General features: G+C 46.1%; 11 protein-coding genes and 1 non-coding gene across 12 annotated transcripts; 4 read left to right on the top strand and 8 right to left on the bottom strand. All coding sequences in view use genetic code 12, as the record gives it.

Annotated features, from left to right (window-relative positions):
• Positions 1-87: 87 nt before the first annotated feature.
• On the bottom strand, positions 88-1,635 carry PSN45_005099 (serine-type carboxypeptidase; the record flags this gene model as incomplete). Its single annotated transcript, XM_006685498.1, has 1 exon — positions 88-1,635. The coding sequence occupies one exon, from the start codon at positions 1,633-1,635 to the stop codon at positions 88-90; it is 1,548 nt and encodes a 515-aa protein (XP_006685561.1).
• A 403-nt stretch (positions 1,636-2,038) lies between these two features.
• On the bottom strand, positions 2,039-3,406 carry PSN45_005098 (uncharacterized protein; the record flags this gene model as incomplete). Its single annotated transcript, XM_006685862.2, has 1 exon — positions 2,039-3,406. The coding sequence occupies one exon, from the start codon at positions 3,404-3,406 to the stop codon at positions 2,039-2,041; it is 1,368 nt and encodes a 455-aa protein (XP_006685925.1).
• A 275-nt stretch (positions 3,407-3,681) lies between these two features.
• PSN45_005097 lies at positions 3,682-3,754 on the top strand. The gene has a single exon. It is a non-coding gene; the product is annotated as a tRNA-Ala (tRNA).
• Positions 3,755-3,907: 153 nt separating this feature from the next.
• On the bottom strand, positions 3,908-5,695 carry PSN45_005096 (uncharacterized protein; the record flags this gene model as incomplete). The annotated part of the gene is made up of 1 exon (XM_006685497.2): positions 3,908-5,695. The coding sequence occupies one exon, from the start codon at positions 5,693-5,695 to the stop codon at positions 3,908-3,910; it is 1,788 nt and encodes a 595-aa protein (XP_006685560.1).
• Positions 5,696-6,108: 413 nt separating this feature from the next.
• On the bottom strand, positions 6,109-7,422 carry PHO4 (phosphate-sensing transcription factor; the record flags this gene model as incomplete). Its single annotated transcript, XM_006685495.2, has 1 exon — positions 6,109-7,422. One exon carries the CDS (start codon positions 7,420-7,422, stop codon positions 6,109-6,111), a length of 1,314 nt encoding a protein of 437 aa, XP_006685558.2.
• Positions 7,423-8,294: 872 nt separating this feature from the next.
• BRN1 (condensin subunit) lies at positions 8,295-12,498 on the bottom strand (the record flags this gene model as incomplete). The annotated part of the gene is made up of 2 exons (XM_006685494.2): positions 8,295-10,165; positions 10,428-12,498. The coding sequence occupies 2 exons, from the start codon at positions 12,496-12,498 to the stop codon at positions 8,295-8,297; spliced, it is 3,942 nt and encodes a 1,313-aa protein (XP_006685557.2).
• A 251-nt stretch (positions 12,499-12,749) lies between these two features.
• FAF1 (pre-rRNA processing and 40S ribosomal subunit assembly) lies at positions 12,750-13,784 on the bottom strand (the record flags this gene model as incomplete). Its single annotated transcript, XM_006685491.1, has 1 exon — positions 12,750-13,784. The coding sequence occupies one exon, from the start codon at positions 13,782-13,784 to the stop codon at positions 12,750-12,752; it is 1,035 nt and encodes a 344-aa protein (XP_006685554.1).
• Positions 13,785-13,831: 47 nt separating this feature from the next.
• HIS6 (Enzyme that catalyzes the fourth step in the histidine pathway) lies at positions 13,832-14,647 on the top strand (the record flags this gene model as incomplete). Its single annotated transcript, XM_006685490.1, has 1 exon — positions 13,832-14,647. One exon carries the CDS (start codon positions 13,832-13,834, stop codon positions 14,645-14,647), a length of 816 nt encoding a protein of 271 aa, XP_006685553.1.
• A 207-nt stretch (positions 14,648-14,854) lies between these two features.
• On the bottom strand, positions 14,855-15,772 carry rpb3 (RNA polymerase II subunit 3; the record flags this gene model as incomplete). Its single annotated transcript, XM_006685489.2, has 1 exon — positions 14,855-15,772. One exon carries the CDS (start codon positions 15,770-15,772, stop codon positions 14,855-14,857), a length of 918 nt encoding a protein of 305 aa, XP_006685552.1.
• Positions 15,773-15,856: 84 nt separating this feature from the next.
• PSN45_005090 (uncharacterized protein) lies at positions 15,857-16,264 on the top strand (the record flags this gene model as incomplete). Its single annotated transcript, XM_006685488.1, has 1 exon — positions 15,857-16,264. The coding sequence occupies one exon, from the start codon at positions 15,857-15,859 to the stop codon at positions 16,262-16,264; it is 408 nt and encodes a 135-aa protein (XP_006685551.1).
• A 149-nt stretch (positions 16,265-16,413) lies between these two features.
• On the top strand, positions 16,414-19,044 carry PSN45_005089 (uncharacterized protein; the record flags this gene model as incomplete). The annotated part of the gene is made up of 1 exon (XM_006685486.2): positions 16,414-19,044. The coding sequence occupies one exon, from the start codon at positions 16,414-16,416 to the stop codon at positions 19,042-19,044; it is 2,631 nt and encodes an 876-aa protein (XP_006685549.1).
• Positions 19,045-19,081: 37 nt separating this feature from the next.
• On the bottom strand, positions 19,082-21,880 carry GYP2 (GTPase activating protein (GAP); the record flags this gene model as incomplete). The annotated part of the gene is made up of 1 exon (XM_006685485.2): positions 19,082-21,880. The coding sequence occupies one exon, from the start codon at positions 21,878-21,880 to the stop codon at positions 19,082-19,084; it is 2,799 nt and encodes a 932-aa protein (XP_006685548.1).
• Positions 21,881-21,986: the final 106 nt, after the last annotated feature.

Below are 21,986 nucleotides of genomic sequence, written 5' to 3'. Positions count from 1 at the left end.
TGGCATTAAGCATTTCACTATTTTATTTATGGCATAAAACTTTATCCTAAACGATTCTCTGCATATATATCACAAAAAGTAAAAAGCCTACTTATTTAAGGCGTAGTCGCCTGCTAACCACCGGTTGAAAAACTCCAATGAGTTTTGTGGTTGGTCATGAGGAACCATATGACCTGCTCCGAACACCCTCAAGAACGTCAAGTTCTCATAGTTCTTCACATTTCCAGCATGAATATCTCCATTGTACCACTTCTCAACAGACGAAGTACTATAACCTTCAGCTCCAGACCACTGTAACCGATCAGCCCATGCCTCAACACCCATCCAGTTGCAAATAAAGTCTTTGTCTCCAGCATACAACAACACCGGTAAGCCCTGTTCCAAAACATCATGAATGGCATCTCTGAAGTACGGTTGCATCCAGTCACCCATCATCCGGAAGTGCTTGTTAATATATGGGTTTGAACTGTGGTAAGATTTGATTTCAGCACCAATTGCATCTTTGACGGCAGTAGAGTTGAGATACCGTTCCATATCTCCAATTTCAGTATAACAGGCGTTCTCACCTTTGCATTCGAGTGTAACGTCGTACATGTTGGTTCCTGCTTCAGCACAAGGCTGTATTTGCTGCTCGTTACAAAGTTCGGTTGCAGCATAACAGTCGGCAGCAGTTTCGCTATCGTAACATTTGGCAATAAGGGCAATACATTCAGGAATATTGGCCTTCATAGTAGCACATGTTTCCTCATCCAATACAGCTGGGTAACCACCCTCACCACAAGCCATTGGCTGGTAGTACTCGTACTGGACCAACATATCTGTTAAGCCGTTTCCAACTAGAATCGACTGCAACTCAAAGTTTTTATCTTTTTTGTTGAGAATATCCTTGGCCAACTTCGGGACATAGTGGCCCCCATAGGACTCACCGGAAATGTGGAAAGGTACCTTGGTAAACTGGGGGAATCCTTTGAAAAAAAGTTCTAAAAAGGTAATAACGTCTTCACTGGTGCTAACGGTAGTGTTGACATCGTGAGACGAGTAGGAAAATCCAGCGTTCACAGGCGAATCCAAGAAGATCATGGTGGCATTGTTGTTCCAGGAGTAGTCGTTTCTAACGACTTTCAACTCGGGGCTTACAGACGAAGGTCCCAATTCGAAGAATAATCCCATCATCGAAGAGCTACCAGGTCCACCATTGAGCCACAACACAACTGGGTCTGTGGTCGGATCGTTTCTGCTTTCAAACATCCAGAAAAATAAGTGTTTGTCTTCCTCCATGATATCGGCGTACCCGGTGTACTGGTCTACCGTGTCAACTCCCAAGTGTTTAGGGACCAGTTTGTAGCGAAGGACGTGAGAAGCGACTTTCTCGTGAACAACTGTGTTTTCAAACTGCTGGGGGTTGAACTCCTTGCCGGGAACTCCCTGGGAGATCCGTGACACCTGTTCCCGATCGGTTGCCAAAGTATGTTGCCAGAATTGGTGTATTTTGGGGTCTAATTTGTTGAGTCTCAATTGGTCTTCAATTGACTGAATGAATGGGTTTGTGTTCAATTGGAACGGAGTCTGTGGGACTGCCAATGAAAGCACATAGCCAGCCAAGCTGAAGGCCGCTAAAGTGAGTGAGAGCTTCATGGTAGGGGAAAATAGTGAGAGATCTCGGGTTTATATATGAAGCCCTACAGCCTACGGCTCTGGCCTGTGGGTCGTGGAAGACGATTTCGCGATAAGGGCAACTTTAGGGGTACTACTGTTACCGGGAAAGTATGGAGTATATTATGGGATCATGAGTGCGTTGCAGTCAGTAGATAAAAGGTGTGTGTATTGTGTCTTTGGTTGAAAGTGCATTTTTGGGTTTTAGAGATTATCAACTGTTTCCGTTATGAGGGTTTATCTTTGGTTGCAAAAATTGCGAATCCTAGAATTACTATATCTACTAAAAAGCTTAAAATCTATTCATAATCCACGTTTATTGTTTAAACGTGTTGTCTTGAAGGTTGGTAGAATTCCTATAATATCACAGGTTTGACTAGGTCACCTAAATCTTCACGTTCATCCGAACACCCACCAACGTGTATCTGGCGAGCACATATAACACCACACTGGCAACGCCCAAACCTCCCACCAAAAGCACAAAGTTGTCGTACTCTTCCACCGACCCCCGGCGAATAATGGCCGCACCAATTGGGACCCCCAACAAGTTACCAAAACTCAAGCAAAAGTTAAGGATTCCAAACCGTTCTCCAAACTCAGATACTCTGGTAATCTGGGCCAAACACGCGGGGATCATTCCTGATGTCAGTCCCTGAAAAAAACCAGCTACACACGCAAACACGTAGAGGACCGACAATTTATGACCAAAAGCGTACCAAATACCAAAGAAACACACATTTAGTCCCGAAAGCATGAATATATGCACATTGAACTTGCCCAAGTAATCAGACGCAAATCCAGGTAAGATTCTGCCCGGAATACTGGCTGCAGCCCAAATAGTCAGAAGCAAATAAGCAGTCGACTCTGGCACCCCCTGGGCCATAGCATACGTGACAAAGTACGTTACCACCAAAACCAAGCTCAACTCTGCAAAAAACGATGCCATCATCGTCAACCAAAAGGTTTTGTCGTTGTTTCTCTTTAAAACCGCAACCACTTTTTGCAACATTTGTTCTACATTAATCCGTTTACCAAATTTTGAGGTTGGAGGTCGAATAATTCGTTCTTTACATAAGATCACACTCACCAACATGCATCCAAGGTTTATGAAGGCAAGAATGCGCATGGCCCATTCGTAGCCATATTTGTCGTATGCAAATCGCAATAGCAACGGGAAAGTCAATCCTCCCACAGAACCACCACAGGTTACAACACCAGTCATAAGCCCTCTTTTGCGTAGAAACCAGTGATTTATAACTCCCACCACTGGGGTCATCCCAGCACCATTGCCAATCCCTAAACTCACGAAACTCAACACAAATTGGTACATCTGGGTGGAACTAGCAGCTCCCATCAAACCGGCAAACACAAACACTGTAGTAAACACTAATATGGCCTGACTACCGTGATGGTCAAAAATAGGACCAATTGCTAACCCCAAGGCGTATGATAATGACAAGTATATAGAGAAGATCCATGAGATTGAAAAGGTCGTCATTCCAGACAACTGGTGGGACGAAACGTACGCTTGAACTGAACCAATGGCATTGACTAACCCCAAGCATGTGACAGAACCAAAGAATGAGCCGATAACGGCCAAGTAGGCGTTACGGCCGCCGTCGGGGTACTTTATCTCATCTTTGTCAGGTGTCGCAGCAGTGGTTCCAAGGGCCTGAGTATCGATTTCAGAGCCCGTTCCAGGGGCCTGCTGACGGACTCGCATGGTCTCGAAGTTTGCTTCTTCGTGGTTCATTTATAGAAGCTTACTGCTGTGAGATAATTGAAGATTTGTGTTTATAGCTTAGTGACTCAATGTGTCAAGTGAGTCAACCGCGCAAGCGAGCGAGGAAAGGGAGGAGAAAAGAAGCACTGCAGCTGACTAAAATAGAAATTGAAATTAGTTTGATAGGTTTGTATTGTTTCAGACACGGGATAATCGAGTGTCCTATCCCTTTCAATAGCTATTAGAAGGAGTTGGTTCTGATGTATTCGGGGTGGGTGGGAAAGTATATAATCCATTGAAAATTTGGGCGTGTGGCGTAGTTGGTAGCGCGTCTGCTTCGCATGCGGAAGGTCACTGGTTCGATTCCTGTCTCGTCCATTTGTTTTTTTTTTGTAACTGATTACCTAATTGTTCTACTGATACTCCAAGAATTAGTTCATATTATTGGTGAGTTATGAAGTTAATATATATATAGTATCCACTATCACCCTTATGTGGTAGGTATTCATATTTACAATGGCTAATGTCTGACTAAGCCTTTTCTGTATTAAGTTCTTTGGTTGTGGTGACAGACCCTGAATCTCTCTCTGTAGTAGAAATCCTAGAAGACAAGTCACTTGCTTCCAAAGCATTGTCACTTTTGTTGGCTAGTTCAAGGGCAGCTCTATCTTGTGCGTCTCTTTCTTTCTTGGTGACAACTTCATCCTTAGAAGGAACTCGACGGTTACTAGTAAATACACCAAAAATAAGTGCCAAAGCAGCTGTACCACAAACAAAGTAATACACATTTCTGATGGAGTTCATCATAACTTTCCTGACCACAAGAAGGGCTTTGGGAGACAAGGTTGCCAATGAACCAGTGTTGGAGGAAAGTGAGGCAAAGTCAAAGGCAGAAAGCTCGTCTATAAGAGATTTGTCGGTAAGAGCATTCAATGCTGGTTGCAACTTGGTGTTGAACGAAGAGTGGTAGATGATATCACAAAGAATCGACGCAAGTGCAGCACCAATACTTCTCATGAACAACATGAAAGATGAAGCCATGATAATACCCCCATCAATTTTTGGGGCCACCACCTGCGAAGATGAAAGACAACCTTGCAATAACAAACCACATCCCATACTAAAGGGAATGTTGTACCCGATTAACTGACCCAAAGAAGAATCCACTTCAACCAAAGTGAGGAGACCGGAACCCACCAAGACTATTGCACTGGCAGACACTAGGAAGGGTTTGATGTGTCTGGTTCTACCAATAGCGATGCCTCCACCAACAGACCCCATAATCATGGGGATCACAATTGTCAATGTGCTCAAACCTGAGTGTAAAGCGTCGCGTCCCTTGATGTTCTGGTAGTACACTGATTGATACAAAAGCAGGCCCATGAAGGTCATGAACATGAAAAACATACAGAACCCAGCCGCCGTAAGTGGCAAGACCTTGACCAAATCAAAAGGAATGAGTGGGTGGTGGGAGAACTTGAACGACCACACAAAGAAGGAAATGAAAAACAAGCTGCCTAAGACCACCATCAGAATCACCGCCGCCGAGTCCCAGGGGTACTGCCCTGTCGAAGTAAACGTCACTCCTACCAAAAACAATACCACTCCTGCGGCAATCAACAAGGTGCCAGTATAATCAATCAATTTGAACTTGCTTCTGAGCTCAATTTTAGGTGGGGGAGGGTTGAAAGTCAAGGAGAACATGAGACCAGCAAGGCCTCCAATAGGTAAATTGACATAGAAGCACCATCTCCATGATACCAGGCTGGCAAAGGCACCGCCAATGATGGGACCCAGCACCAACGACACGGCCATGACCAAGCCAAAGCTGGCAAACACAAAAGGTCTCAAGTTGATGGGGGTCATTTCAGATGATACAATGAACACCAACGTCTGGATGCATCCAGCACCAAATCCCGCCAACACCCGGCCTCCAATCAACATGTTCATGCCGGTGGCCAAGGCACACAACAAGGAACCGGCTTCAAACAATACGATTCCTACTAACATGGTATACTTTCTACCAAATATAATCGACGCTTGACCCCAATTGGCTGCAAAAACTGCAATTGGCACCATGAACCCCGAAACCAACCACCCGATTTTGCTAAACGCGTCGAACTTGTTTCCCACTTGTGTCAAAATGGTGGTGACAATGGTTTGGTCCAAACCCACCAAAAACATACACAGTAACACCGAAAGTAGAGCTATCACAAGCTTTCTTCCAGTAAGGTACTGATCTTCTCTTCTGGTTCCATCTCCAGCATCATTTTCCACGAATTTCTTGATAACTGGAACGTTCTCTTCTAAATCGGACATTGTATGTTAAAATACGTAGTTAAAGTATGTAAAGCGCTGGGGAACCGAAGGTATTTATAATTCTCAGGAAAGCATACACGGAGACGGAGAAACAGACATGAGCCGCACGTCCTGCACATGCTTAGAAGTTGACGTCTCCGTCGATTTCCGCGCGTTCTCCGTACGCCTGCAGCTACCATTAGTAAGAGCAAGTGCACGGGATTAGAAGAGGAAAGAGCGTTCATTGAGTCAGGTGGTTACATAAGCACAATTCCTTCTATTATGGGCAGTACCACTGGGGGGCTATGGGTGTTGAGTTACGCTCTGATCTGAGGACAAGTAAATTTTATTCTCTTGTGTTGGACGATGCTTCTTCAGTTAAGTTTTTCAGGGTTTGGTTCGTCTTAGATCGTCTTCCTCTTATCTCCCTTTACCTAACTCCTCTTCTTCAACTCCTCAACCTCCCTCACCAAATCCTTGATATAACTCGAAGCCAACTCCACCGTTGTGGCCTTTGATGGAATTGCTACCCGCTCGTGGTACTTCTGCGGCACAAGAAGCCCAAGCGACTGCACCGCCACATTCATTCTATTTCTTCTGCCCTGCTCCGCTAGTTTATGCGACGCCTTCTTCGTCGACGGCTTTTCCTTTCCCATGGGCGCGAGACTGGGCGACGTGTCGTTGGACCGCGACGAGTCGTACGACAGTTTGCGCGAGCTCGTGGGAGGACTGTCGACAGGCGGCGGTGGCTGCAGTTTTTGTTTAGCCAACTTCCCCATCGTGAAGCCCATCATCTGCGGCGACGTGGTGGACGACTCAGGATCGATTTTCTTATAGCTCTGGGGCGGGAGCATCGGCGTAGACGAACTACTCACACTCATAGACGCATCGGGGAGTCCCTCGAAATGGGTCCCACCATCCACACCACTGCTGGACCCGTTGCTAGGGAGTATCGGCGTGCCATGGGGCGTGCGACGCTTGAACGACACGGGCTTGTTCTCGTTCACGGTGGAGAACACCAGCGACGAAGACCGCCGCTTGGACACGGCGTCTGACGGGCCGTGGGTCTGTGCTGCCAACGCCGGCGACGTTAACGGCTCGAAGCTCGCCTGTACCGCGAACTTCCCGCGCGAGTCGGCGGGCGTATGGTGGGGGGACATCAACGGCGTGAATATCACGTCGGGTCGGATATGTTGCAGCTGTGGCATGGATTCCAACGCCTCCTTCAGCTTGTTGCGGCTGAGCTTATGATAATAGTGCTGGTTGTTGAATGACTTGTCGTTTTGGCTCGGTAATATGGGTGAGCTTACTACTTGGTTGTGGTTCACAAGCTGTTGGTGTTTGTGAGGGAGCATGCTGGGGGTGTTCTGCACTGATCCCGTGGGCGGGAACGCCAGCGACGAGTTATGACGGTACGTCAGGGGCGCACCAGCGCCAGCGCCGGCGATATCACCACCTGTTGGGGCATCGCCATGGCGGTACCCCAACTCGCTCATGTCGTGATTGAGGTCTTCAAAGTTGTAATTATCCAAGGAAAAGTCGTTCAACTTGGTCAAGGCGTCATTCTTGGGCGCATGCTTACCATCACCGTCGCCATCGGTCACGCCATCGTAGAGGTTGTGGTCGAGTTGTTGGAGGAGAAACTGGTCGTTTTCGGTTTCAGCCTTGATGTCGATTAGCTGATCATTCAATTCAAAGTAGTCGGACTTGACGGGCGTGAAGGATTCCCAGTTAGTCTGATCCATCATGCGGAAGCGCTGAGTTTTATTTGAAACCTCAGGCGATTGAAATCGGTAGGAATAAAAAGTAGGTTATAGGTATTGGTTTTTTTGGCACTGGGATTGTATTTAAATGATTCGCACTGGCACAAAATTTAATACTGCAATTGGGATATTTTTTTTCTAATTTGAAAGCACGGCAGAGTTGGGAAGGAATATACGCGAGATATCGGCGATTTTGGGGGGAGAAGATACAATAGTGTCGGCTTAGCCAAAATGGCTCTAGTATGCCATAATGGCAAGTACCTGGACTTTCAGTCTTAAAATTGGCCAATCTACACTCACTTTCAATATTCCAGCACACTGCGGGTGGTGCATAGGGCGAGCACGCCCCTAAACTACCGCCAGGGTCGAAGTCTTTCGCCCAAGATCTCTGCGAAAATACCCGGGGTAGCGGTTGCGAGCGCCGGTCTCCCCTGCCCTACGTGCGTCTTGGGACGTTAGCACCTGCCAGTTTTTGTGGGCCAGCCTTGCCAAGCACCCCCTAATCAAATGGTGTTACAGCCTACCCCGTGAAAAATTAGGCGGCCAAAACCGAGGAGCTAATACCTCCAGTCTTGTGATCTTATTGACGTCGACCAGCCACTGTGACTCCTTTGGGAAATACCTCGTATTCAGTTAATTAGGTCCCACGTGGTGGCAGCGGTTTGTCGACGCGGGTATGGAGAGCACTGTCGGTAAGGACACGCGCGCACTCCCCAATGCGCTTATCTGTGAGATTACCTGATGGAGATGCAGAATATGAAGAACGTATAAAATTATGGTTCTACATCCCAAAATTAATTTGTTTATATATTATTTACACATTGATTATATCAACCGGCTGGTACTACTGATGCCTGCTACGACATCTTCTCCCCATCCTTCAACTCATATTTCTGGTTCGCCTTGATCACAGTGTTGCTCACTACCTTCGTCTTGTTGATAGGCTCGTTGCGAATAAGCTTCTCCATCTCGTCCTTCGTTAATGTCTCATACTCCAATAATCCTTCCGCAAGCCTCTTGAGCTCCACATCTTTCTCTTTCAACACCTTCCGAGTCCGTTCTTCACTATCCACCAAAAACTTACGGATCTCCTTATCGGCCAAGTCACGCAAGCTCTGCGACCAACTTTCCCAGTCATCGCTCAACTTGATGGGCCCAATAACATTACTCATTCCGTAGGATAATACCATGGCACGTGCCACGTTGGTGGCATTACTCAAGTCACTAGAGCATCCACTGGTCACGTTCTCGTACCCGTTGACGATTTCTTCGGCAATTTTACCTCCCATACATACGTCCAACCGTGCCAAACACTCGGTACGGGTCATATCCACCTTGTCCATTTCTGGTAACTGGAAGGTGATTCCTAACGCTCTTCCCCGGGGTAAAATCGTCGCCTTGTATAAAGGTGTTGCACCCTTGGAGAACATGGCCATGATCGCATGACCAGCTTCGTGGTAGGCGGTGTTTTTCCGGCTTTCTTCGGTGATGACCATCTTCTGTTTCGCAGCCCCCATCAAAATCTTATCCTTAGCCCATTCAAAATGGTTCATATCTACCGCTGGAGCTGACAACTGAGACGCGTGCACAGCTGCCTGGTTGACCAAGTTCATTAATTCGGCTCCACTAAGCCCAGGAGTTCCTCTGGCAAGAATGGATGGGTCCACACTTTCGGCTGTTTCGACGTTCTTCATGTGATGCTTCAAAATATCGATCCGGCCACGGACATCAGGCAAGTCAACATTGACTTCCTTGTCAAACCGACCAGGTCTTGTCAATGCCTTGTCCAAGCTCTCGGGGAAATTAGTGGCTCCAATGATAATAATTCCTGATGTCTGGGAAAACCCGTCCAATTCCACCAAGAGCTGGTTCAATGTCTGCTTGGCATATGCCTGGTCTTTGGGGTTTCTCTTACCACCAATGGCATCCAACTCGTCAATGAAGATGATGGCTGGCGACTTTTCTCGGGCCTGTGAGAACAACTCTCTGATTCTCTTGGCCCCAACACCCACGTATAGCTCGTCGAACTCGGATCCTGACATGAAGAAAAACGGCACTCCGGCCTCACCAGCAGTGGCACGTGCCAAAAGCGTCTTACCAGTACCCGGAGGACCCGTCAACAATACCCCTTTGGGTAACTTACCTCCCAAACCAGTGAACTTGGATGGGTCCTTCAAAAATTCAACAATCTCTTCGAGCTCCGCACGGGCTTCATCACATCCACACACATCCGAGAACTTCACTGTCAGCTGACTCACGTCCACCGACTTGTCAACAACCTCAGTGTTCTTGAAAATGGTTCCATTTTCCGCCAAATAGTTGAAGGCGTTGGTGGCACCATAGGTCAACATTCCCACCGGAATCAACCACTTGAGCCATTTGGAAATGATCGTGAAAATGCTCTCACTGACCACTACGTGCACAGGCTCATACTTGGAGCCGAAGCCACTGGGGAATGCGCCCATTCCCAGGGCGTTATTGGCAGCCATGGCCTTCATCACCTGTTCGGCTTTAGCTTTCTTCCCCATCTTGTTTAAAGCTTCAACGTAGATACCGGTACAGTCGGGTGAGTTAGCAATCCCGGGAGTCTCGTACCGTTGCACCACAATATGGGGATAGTTGTGGGCTAGAAGAGACTTGTAGAACTCAAGCTGGGCGGTGGTATTTTTCAAATCGGCGTTGGCGATTTGTTCCTGGGATTGTAACAACGAGATCGTGGAACTTGATACTGAGCGCACCGCTGTTGCTAGGGGCCAGCGCGCCATTCTGCGAAGAACCGGCATCCGTACAGCACGTATCCCGAGCAACTGTCTTGTTACAGGAACTGTATTGAACCGTGTCACTCCTAAAATTCTGTTCATTTCTTGCTGCCTCTCGATTACAATTTTTTCGTGATTCTGTGCGTGGCGAGCGGTGAGGTAGTGGGGCCTGGGGTCGTGTATATAACCAAACGGCTGCTAAATGCTATGTACTTTAAAAACCAGTGATACTTAAATCATCGTGGGTCTCGTTCCCACGAACCGACAATCCATGCTCATTGGCCAAGTGTAAAAGACAAATAAAGCAGAAACTGGTCGATAGGTCTTTTTTCTCCTCGGGACTATACATTTTTCCAATATTCTCAATCAACTCCCCGAAATTCTTGGTGTCTGGTTTAGCCTCCAGTTCCTGTTCAGCCGGAGCAGCTTCTATTTGTATACCCTTCCACAAATTCTCTTTGAGCAACTTGATATCCACACGCTTCGAGATTCTGGAGAAGTTGACGTACTCAGGACGGGCTTTACGTCCGCCTATCAAGAGGTTCTTGTTGTCAAGGGCTTCATCGCCCTCACCTTCCTCCAACACATCATTGAAATCGATACCACCAAAAACATCGCCATCATCTTCGTCGTAGTCGTGGTTGATTTCCTCGAGTTGTGCCTGGTGGAATGATGCCATCCGCTCCTGCTGGTTGTATTGGTGGGCAAAGTAGTTCTCATCCGTGAATTGGGATTCTGGGTTACTGTTCGAGGCCTTACGAACCTTGGGATAGTAGAGAATGTTGCTGCTGGGTTTTAAGAATAACGTGACAAGTCGGGCTGAGTTGTACTGGATATCCTGGGGGAGTTTTGTGTCTTCTTCCTTATCCTTTTTCTTCAAGTACGAGAGACTGTTAGGAGGTGCAAACAAATCGTCATCATCCACTTCGTCGGTGGAAAAGAAGTCGACTATTGTCGAGTCTTTCTTGGTTCGTGAGGGCTTTTGGGTTTCTGCAAGTTGCTTAGACTCTTCTGGCTTGAGGTCTGCAATGTTCTTGGATTTTTTGTAGGCAGATACCTTCCAATGCTCAGGACCTCTCCAATTGGACTTCATGGTTTCGTCAAAGTACGCCATCAAGTCCTGATCAAGGATCTGGTTTCCCGGTCCTAGTTCATACTCCTCGTCATCTTCTTGTTTGATTTGCTGCTTCTGCCTGTCGTAGTCATCATCGTAGTCATCATTATCGTTATCATTAATCCCAAAGTTGTCTTCATTAAAGTTATTGTCGTTATAGTCTCCGAAATCAAAGCCACCACCTTCTTCTATCTTGGTAACAGATTTGTCATCCAAAACCTGGCTATTTTCCATAAACTTGTTGTTGACATCAGTCAAAATCGATTTAGCTTGGTCTATGTCGTTTAACACAACCTTCAACTGGTCCATTGAGGGACATATCGCCAAGTCGTCCAAAGTTTTGTCGTTTTTGAACAACATTGACTCGATTTTACTAAAGTTCATGGATTTGGCAATCATAGCCAACTTCTCAGAAGACTCTGATTCGTCCTCATCCGCCTTCGCGCCGGTGGTGGTGGCATCAAATATCACACGTCCGGTCTTGTCGATGCTTAGAGTGTTGAGCAACAAGCTCTTTGCTCCTCCTTCATCAAACTCGGCCAAAGCCTTTTTGAACAATGGATCAATGGACAACTCCTGGTCCAACTTCTTCACACGAATCGTCTCAAACGGAACCAACGTTGATTCCAACACCCGGTTGATCTTACGGGCTCTTCTGGTGTCGCCATCAGCGGTGGGGTCCAAATCGTTGTCTTCGTCTTCAACACCGTCGTCACCGTCGTCTTGATTCTTTTTATTGGCCAAACCACTTAACAATTTCCCGGTTTCGGTGGCAACAGACTCCACTCTACTGGAGTAAATCTTCACACACCCGTCCAAGGTGGCAGAGGCTCTTTGGAAATTGATATCATCTCCGTCCTTGATAACATTCAAGTCATGGAAGTAATCAATCAAAGCAAATTGCCAGGAGTTTTTGGTCGTGATCTTGTTGTCGGTGGATAACTTGATCCACTCTTCGAAGTTGGACATGATGGTGTTTCTGTTTTGATCAAAATTAATGGCATCTTCAGCAAACGAGTTATTGGAATCTTCATCGAACAAGTCTCCTCGATTGGATAACACCCGCTTTGACTTGGAAACAACACGCCCCGAGATCACACGCCCCATGTTAGCGAGGTCTTGGACGTTGGAATGGTACCGCTTGGCGGTTCCATCACGCCCCCTCTTTTTTGGTAGGATTTCACTCATGAGGATATATATTGTGTTTGTTTGTTTATGATTTGATCAATGCAGTGCGAAGCAAGAGAGGCGTGTGCCCACCAATATACCCATACCTATCGACGAAATTGACCATGGGTGTGTGATTATTGGAAGACAAACAGGGTTTAGGGGTGTACTGCAAGATGTTTACAAGAGAGTTTACTTGTTTTCCGAAAAAATGGGTAATCATGTTTGACGTATATTGTACAATGCAACAATTCGCAGCCATTTGATAAATGTTATCTTCTGCCACCGCGGCCACCCCGACCACCCCGACCACCACGACCACCACGGCCACCAGGGCCACCACGACCCCGAGAACCAGCGTTATTAATACGACTGATCTCATCAGCAGATATCATCAATCCGTTTCGTGTGGACCTCCCCACCGAGTTGATCCTTAGTCCTCTGTCTCTCACGGTATTCACCTCCTTCTTTCCCGTCCCCAAACGATCAGATGCAAATGTAGATCCTCTTCCCAGGTCCAAGTCTCGAAGCTCTCCTTTCTTGACTCTTGATAACACAATTCCAGCGTCTTTGGCCTCCTTTTCGTACTTGGAGATTCTGTTTTCCCGGCTTTTTATCATACCTTTTCGCATGGCCATGGGCATTTTCTCAAGCTTCTTGGGAAGTCCACCAGAACCAGAGTTAATTGCCGATAAATTCCTCAACCGTGATGTCAAGGCTTTCTTCCTGGCACTCCCAGTTGGATCCTCGTAATCAAGGGTCAGCATCGTCAACTCGGCTCCAGAATACCCCACTTGTTTTGACAAGATATGCGATTCTTGCAAGAGTCTCTGAAGCATTAGATCGTTTTCCAAGTTGTCGTCGTCTTCCTTTTTCGCATTCTGCTGTTGTTTGGCAGATAATTTGTGCAATTTCCTTTCTTTTTCCTCGATTTCGGCCATCATTGGTGCTCTGCCCTGTCTAAGCATCTTTTTGTCTTTGTTGGATAGTATTGGAGCATCACTGTAGTTATCGCCGATTTTCACGACCTTTGGCTTGGATACATGTTGTGGTTCTCCATGATCACTTGCGCTATCGGATTCGTCATCTTCGGCGCCTTCACTATCCAGCATTCCTGAAAAACCGTCAAAATCGCTGAGCTCATCGCTTCCGATCTCGAGATCGTCATCTTCCAGATCGTTCGGCTCATTTGCAGGTTTCACCTTGGATTTATCCTCAAATCCCATGGTTTCAAGACTGCCGAAACTGGCCTCAAAGTTGCGTCGCTGCACTTCAAGTGCACGCATGTATTCTTCTTCTTCGCTCATCTCACAAGTGTAGTTTGAGACGGTGACATTTTTCGCGCAACGCATTTATGACCAAGTTCAGAGGCTGTATAGATATCCACTCAGGACAGGTGAAACAGATCGTGGGTGGAACCCTCACCCAAGACGACGCAGTGATAACCACGGACTCCAGTACCACTGAGAATTTCGTCTCCACCAAGCCCTCCTCGTTCTACGCCAATGTATATAAAGAATCGCAGTTGCTCGGGTGCCATGTCATAAAGCTTGGAACCAACCCTGAAAACGATGCCGCTGCTAAACTAGCTTGCCAGACATGGCCCGAAAAACTCCAGGTGGGTGGTGGAATCAACTACAACAACGCGTTGACGTGGTTGGATGAGTATAAGGCTAGTCATGTCATTGTCACCAGCTGGCTCTTTCAGGGAAAGCAGCTTGATTGGAATAAGCTCAAACAAATTTCTGAATTGGTGGGAAAGCATCGCCTTATTGTGGACTTGAGCTGCCGGAAAGTTACAGACAATGACGGGCACAAATGGGTGGTGGCCATGAACAAATGGCAAACATTAACCACCAGTGTGCTCAGCGAACTGTTCTTATTGCAAGTTTCTCAGTACTGCGACGAATTTTTGATTCATGCCGCTGATGTGGAAGGATTATGCAACGGGATTGATGAGGACTTGGTGAAGAAGCTTGGAGAGTGGTGCCCGGTTGGATTTGAAGGAAAAATAGTGTATGCTGGTGGTGCTAAACTGGTGGAAGACCTTGATCGAGTTCTGGAATTGAGTGATAATAAGGTGGACTTGACGTATGGCAGTGCATTAGATCTTTTTGGCGGGAAATTAGTCAAGTATGAGGATTTAGTTGGCTGGAATGAGAGTCACTAGGAGTATATGTCTCTAATAGAAACCATATTAAATACGTCATAGATCACAAAGCATACCTGACTAGAATGCTGAATACGTCGTAGTTCATACAACTGACTGGAAATGCTCTGTACATCATACTCTCATGATACTTGTATATTTTAGTTTGTAGATATATTACAGATTGTGCCTCAAGACGTAACGACCAACAGGCCGAATAATATCGTCCTACGACCAACTAGAGCCGCCGTAGCTTCCACCGTAGTTTATTTCTGGCGTCTCACCTCCATTTCTTCCGTAGGTAGTAAGTCCACCAGACTCAGCATTACTGCTTTCCACCGTATCCTTATTCAACTCCACCGATATACCTGCCAACTTCAACTGCAACGTCTCAAGCGACTTCACAAACACATCGTTTGGTGACAAGCTACCAATAGTCTCAATATCCACGTAGAAGTTGTTGGCCCTAGCATTATAGTCAAACGGTGCCTCTGGATCAGGAGCTTCTTCCCATTCACAGTTCTCTGACTTGGGCCACTCGTCTTCAACGCTTTCTTCGTACCAGTAATCAGTATGCTTCAACTTATTCCAAGGATCATACTCAAACCCTACTGCCGAACATGGTGACCATTTGGCATGTTCTTTGGCGATACCCTTCTTAGCTATACAAGTGATTCTCAACTCCTGGTGTTTTCTCAACTTACAAATCAAAGAACCCTTTCCCTGTGCATCCCGAATGACCGGGTCGCCCAACGTAGAGCCGTTCTGAAACTTGGCCAAGTCCGAGGCGTAGATGTTCATGGTGCTGTCGGTATCACATTTGGCGGCAAGCTCCAACTTCACAGAACATTTATTACAGTACTGGTCACACGTACAGTCCCGGGAGTACGACAACTCGTCGATGCTATCACTAACAAGCGGGATGAGCCCCAATCTGTGTGCAATAAACTCATCTGCCAACACAGAGGTGTTAACGTCGATTTCCACCAAGTCTATGGCCAAGGTGGGGACCTCTGCCATCATGGTTCTCCGGACGGAGTTGGCCACGGCAAGGTCGACATTCTTTAACACGAAGTTCACATGGTCGCGCTCACTGCTTCGGATGGTGATGGCAGGCCCACTTTCGGTATCTTTGTCGATGTCCATGGTATGAATGTTGTTGCGGTCGATATAAAATTTTCACGGTGGTGCGAACATTTATTATCATCAAAACCGCTCCTGCAAAAACCCATGTCTACCATCACCAACTTGCCATTGCCGGACTTACGGTTCGAAAACACCTTTATGAAATCACTCCGCACGTATGCAGCCGAGTCTGCCAAGACTCCACCACAAGCGGTGCCAGAACTCGCCCTACGAACCGAATCTGAAATCGACTTGTTGAACGAGCAACTTGATCTTGACGAACAATCACAAATAGACCAGCCCTTACCACCCATCACGCCGGCCATTGTGGCCTATGCCATAATAAAGGACCAGATCCTCATGCCGTTGCTCCAGGGTATTCTTTACAGTGGACTTATTCTCGTTTCTAAGCCATATTTGCGGCTAGTGGTGCTACAAGGCCAGAAATTTGGCAGCTACTTGGCAACGATCCTTGGTGTACATCAGTTTACCAGGCCACGGCCGTACCGCTGAGTGTGATGCCCATAAATGTGTTTTTTTTTTCACCTTATTTACTTCATGCCTTAGCCAGCTCTGTATATACTTTAATGTATGCGCACTTTACTGCGCAGTTTCATCCCTGGAAATACTGAAATTACTGTTGCTAGTTATTTGCACACATTATGTTCAGGCGTAAAAGTCGAAGCGTACACAACGTGGCATACACTGGGGTCAACCATTCGGCCCCTGCCACCAGCCAACCCAATTCTAACGCGTTGGCCGCCGCCTTGACCATTGGTCACAGCCTTAAAAATAATGATTCAACCATCGTGCGGTCAGGTTCGATCCAGCAATTGAGACCTCCTCCCACCACCAAATCCAACTCCCTTTTGAAGCGGTCACCTTCGCTCTCCAACAAACGGACTTCCAGCTTCCGAAACTTCTCGGGTGACGTCCACTCGTCTCGACTCTCGTATGACATTGACGATAGCATAACCGAGTCATACATGGACGAAGTTACAGACGAGACCACAAAACACTATAACAACCACGACACGGTGCGTGACCTCAAGTTGCGACACATCCCTGCCAACTCCCCTGCTGTCCGCCCTGGTGCTGCCGCTCATTCCAATCCCCCTAAAGTCAAAATGGTCAAGAAGTACATTCCTACGCCCAACGGGATCAAAATCATCGAGGTGCCTGAAGCCAAGCTCCAGCAGGAGATCTCCCGCAACAACTCGATCCGCTCGGGTGCAAACATCCCCCGGTCCAGCTCCATCAACTCATTGACGAGTCCTCGAGTGTCGGTGGCCAGAAGGCAACCGTCTTCCCGGCTTTCGAGTTTGATCAAGTCTCCCACGTTGGGGGCCATGAAGGAGGAGGCCGAGGCCTCGCCGGAGCAGGAGAGCCGCGAGTATGCATTGTTGGAGAAGAAAATCCGGGAAGAAAAGGCGTTGCAGAAGAAGCTCGAGCAGAAGCGTTTGGAATACGAGCAGTTGAAACAGAGACGGTTGGTGGACCAGCAGGCGTTGAGGGAACTCGAGGAAGAAATAGACCACGACGCCTCGCATTTAATCCATCCACAGATCAGGCCCACAGACACTCTGTCTGTGAGCTCGGCGTACGATAGTGACATTAGACTGAAGGAAGTCAATGGGTTAGGAATTGTTTCTGCCGACACCGTCGTAGACGAACATGAGCATGAAGTGGTCCAGAAGCCAGTTCTTGAGAATGTCACCGACCACTTCATTTCTCCTACCTCCACCAACGACATTGTTGATGAAACAGATGAATCGGACTACCAGATCCACTCGATTGATCCGTCAAGTGTCATTGTGGATGAGTTTGAGACCAGAGAGGTTTCTGAAAACGCTGAGGACTCCATTGTTGAAGGGTCCATTGATCCTTCTAAAGTGCTTGTGGATGAGCTCGAAAGTGACAAGACACCTAAGCTTGGACAATTTGACAGTGAAGAAACACCTAAACTTGGACAATTTGACAGTGAAGAGACACCTAAACTTGAAGAGTTTGACAGTGAAGAAACACCCAAGCTTGGACATTTTAATGGGGACAAGACATCTAAACTCACAGATGAAGGCGTAACTGGAGGAGACGAGTTTGGTATCGAGGAGGCTGAATTTGATGCAGACGATACACCTGTTCTCAACAAAGAACCAAAACCAACCTTTGAAACGGTTCCTGAGATCATTAACGACCAACCAACTACCACCATCGATGGGTTAATGGCTCCGGTGGTGGTAATGAATGGGGGAAGCTCTGCTTCCTCCATCACGTCGGATGAATCTCCTACCCGTTCTAAGAGACCAATGAAGTCTGCTATGAAGAACTCGTCTTCTTTTTCGGTTCCCAACAATAGTAGAAGAAAGAGCAACGCTGCCCACGAAGCTTACCTTTCTTTGACTACGGCGGAAAACACCAGATTGAACTCCAAGATGTCCTTGAACGACATTAACCCCGTCTACTCCCAAAGTCACCATTATCCCACCGACACTGCGTCCGCAACTCCCCTCAACAAAAGAATGTCTACGTCTTTAAGAAAACCCCCACCACAAGCCCAAGGTGGACCCGGTTCGTCTCCTGGAATGGTGAAGTCTTTGAGACCCCAGTCTATGCAGATTGACCCTTCAAGACAAGCCAACGAAAACGCTTCTCCAGGAGCTCGTATGAGCCACAGATCCTTGCGTGATAGGTCCTCGGTGTATGTTCAGCCCATTGCTCCACACCCGGCCTTGAACCCTAACTACCAATCTCTGTCGCAGGTCAAGGCTGCTGAATTGTATGCCAAAGCAAACAGCAGACCACACTCGACTTTCAATGCTCCTAGAAAGACTTCGTTCAGCAATGAGCATGCGTCGCCTGGTGACTCAGCAATGAGAACAAGTTTGAGGGACCACCTTCACCAGTCTCCTCCGCCTGATTATCAGCAACATCAACCTAGGCAGACCAATCAGCTTAAACCTCCGCAATTCCAAGGTCAAGGAGAACCTATAACTCCCACCAAACCCAGAAGTTCTCGGTTTGTCGACTCGGATGATGAAATCAGCCACAATGGGGTATTATCACCAGAAAGTCCGGGGGTCTTCTCTACCAGATACATCAACTCGGAACAAGAAAAGTACTCACATACAGTGCCGCATTCACAGCCCCAAATCAAAACTAGTCGGCAGCCACAGATCATGACGTTGAGGGAACCACCCAAGTCGAAAGTTCCAGATCATGGATCCGGCGATAAAAGAGGAAAAGAAAAGAAGAAGGTTGGAGGAAGATTAAGAAAATTGTTCGGTAGATCTTAGAATATATGTGTTTGTATATAAATTTGCATTTCGTTATTTATGTTTGAAACTCAATCAAGTTTTCACTCTCATGTTCATGTTCACTCTCGTGTGCCTTTTGTTGTTCAACCTGTGTTGTGGGTCTTGTGGAATTACTGGTGACTTTTAACTCGCCCACCTCAGCTCCCAAAAGCACATCCTTGTCTCCGTCATTGAGAGCAATGGTGTTAAAATCATCATCACGTTCCTCTTCATCAACTTCCTGGATTCTGGTCGATTTGCCTGATTTCATCGATGCTCCGTCAGAGTTAGCCAATAGAGCATTGGAAGCGGCTGAGTCCATACGACGACGGACCTTAGTAGCAACTTCTCTACCATCAGCTAACAACCCATCAAACATATCTCGTAAGTTTCGCATGGTGTCAAATTTGGAATCAAGAGGTTTGTCAGCGTGGACGGAATTCTGTAAAGTTTTGCTAAAGAAAAGCTCATATGTCTCATCCGCCAAAACCACCATTCTAAATGTTGGAAGATTGAGGAATACAGGAGCGTTCGGGTTCAATGCAGCATTATGGGTGATTTTATTGTCTTCGATTTTTAAATCTTCAATCAACACTTCCTCCTCATTAGGTTGAGCATATTCAAAAGCTCTTTGAATAAAGGTACTGGCAGCCGACAAATACCGCTCTGTTTGCTTACTCTCGATGATGGACTTATCAATATCCACTTCAGTAGGCAACTTGAGCTCACCCTTTTCAGATTCAAATTGCTTCTCATTCTGCTGCTTTTGCTGCTTGTAAACTACATCGGCAATAGCATTTTCAATTTCCTTTTGAGTGATTTCGTCCAATACGAAACAGTCCTTCCAGCAAGCTGTGATTGCCAAAAGATCTTCTGACATCTTCAAGATTCCTTCTCGGTCAATTCTATCCTTGCTTGAATCAGTGTATAGTTCATAAAAATTGGACATTGCATTCATAAGATCGGGTTCAGCAAGCTTATCTAAACCAGTAGCTAATTCAGGTAAACTGATGGATGTGCTTGAGGTTCCCCAGTGACTGAAAAGCCTGTGAATGAAGTCTCTAACAATCTTTCTGGTGTCCTCTGTTGTTTCATTATTCATAAAATCACATATTTCCGACATGAACCTATAAAAAGCTTCAAAGTCCATAGTGTTTTTCCCACTTCCTAACGTGACATTGTAGGTTTCCACAATGGAATAGAATCTGTCATAGACAACCCCCAAAGTTAGTTGGTTCAAGTTAGGAGTTCTTGGTAAATTCCTTAATTCTGTTCTCTTGACAAACGTGGAAATATTCAGAAAAATCGAATCTCTATGCTTATTGCGATGCTTTTCGATAACTGAGTCTTCAATGACAGAAAATTCTTTGAATGCAGTTACAAGTAATTCCTGGAATTTGGTGATGGATCTATACTTGACATTGGGAGAGTCTGGATGAGCTGATTGATCTAACGACAAAAAGTAATTCTTGATAACTTGAATAAACATCCCGTCATCTTCTAATTGCAAAAGCTCTTCTCCGTTTATCTTTAAAATGGCTAAAGCCACTTGGAACAAAGTTTTGGGACCGTGCTGAAAGAATATGTCCAAGATTCTGAATGCATACACTAAAGGCAAAGAATTCAAGTAAAGGGAGAGAAACCAGGGAAGTGACACTACTGATAGTTGTATGTCGTGTTTGGCAATATGTTGCCACAACAACGGCATTGTGTCTTCTACCAAGGACTCAAACACCCTTTGATCTAAGAGTGTACCGTACATGGTTTTAGAGTAATATCCTGGAACTATTCTCTCACATAAAACATTCAAGCACCAAAACGCCTGTTCCTCAGACATGAATATCAATAGAGCAGCAGTGACAATGTTCATGGCCTGACAGTATCCAACTTGAGGATTTTTCCACGAGTAAGCAGTCAATACCTTCCGAAGTCTCTCAATACCATCAGGGTTCTGATATGCAGAATATTCAGGCAAAGACCTATTTAAGTCCTTCTCTATTTCTTCAATGGCAATGGAACGTTTGTCTTTATTCTCTTCTAGTATTCGTTCGTATTCATCCGGATTGTCCAAACGCAAGTACATGGACCCACAACTCAACTCCCATATTTCGCCTCTCAATCGGTTTGGCAACCCCACTCTTATGAGTTTATGAAACATGTTGGTTCTTATCAAAGACAAGTTTCTCCCATCAGCACGGAAAAGGTCAAACCATAACTTCATTTTGGACTTGTCTCGTAACTCTTTGGGATTTCCTGGAAACTTATATATCAACCCCAAACCTCCGGGCGGAACCACTTCAATATTTTCATCAGATATCTTGTTTTTGGCTAAAATGTACTCCGAATAGCAGGTCTGCATAAACGGTTGAAGTTTCTTGATGTTTGGGAGATTCAGCTTCAATGTCATTTTCAAAGAATGAGCAAACTTCTCGCTTTCCGATCGTAATCCAATCAAGTATAGAACAATGTTGAGCTTGCTGTGAGTCGTCAAGTTCAAAGCAAACCCGTAGGAGTTTGTTGGTACTCTCTCAACTTTCTTAACCGCAGAAAGATTCAACACAAATGAACAATTTCTTCTGTCGTAAGCATCCCAGAAAACAATATAGTGATTCGTCAAATATACTCTTCCCTGTGGCACCGAGTTGTACTCAATAAGGCTGTATTCAGAACTGATTCTCAATTCTACCGCTAACTCCGCCAATATCACCTCTCCATCTGGCAAATGATTGTCTATACAAAACTTCTCATCTCGGGAAAGCTTCTCTCCCTTGTTTTTGTCCAATACCTGGTTGAAGGTATTTACTGCCTTGCTACGAAGGTTTTCAAAGAACGACATGGATGCACAATTGACGTTTATATAGTGCTGGTCCCTTCTTATTTGTTTCTGACACAAATGCGCGACTAATTTTGTTCCGTGAATTGCAAATTATGTTCTCGTATAA

This window comes from Yamadazyma tenuis, chromosome 7 (genome assembly GCF_029203305.1).
Source record: "Yamadazyma tenuis chromosome 7, complete sequence".
Classification (NCBI taxonomy): domain Eukaryota; kingdom Fungi; phylum Ascomycota; class Pichiomycetes; order Serinales; family Debaryomycetaceae; genus Yamadazyma; species Yamadazyma tenuis.
Note: the sequence above shows the minus strand (reverse complement) of the source record. Positions and strands in the feature narration are given on the sequence as shown.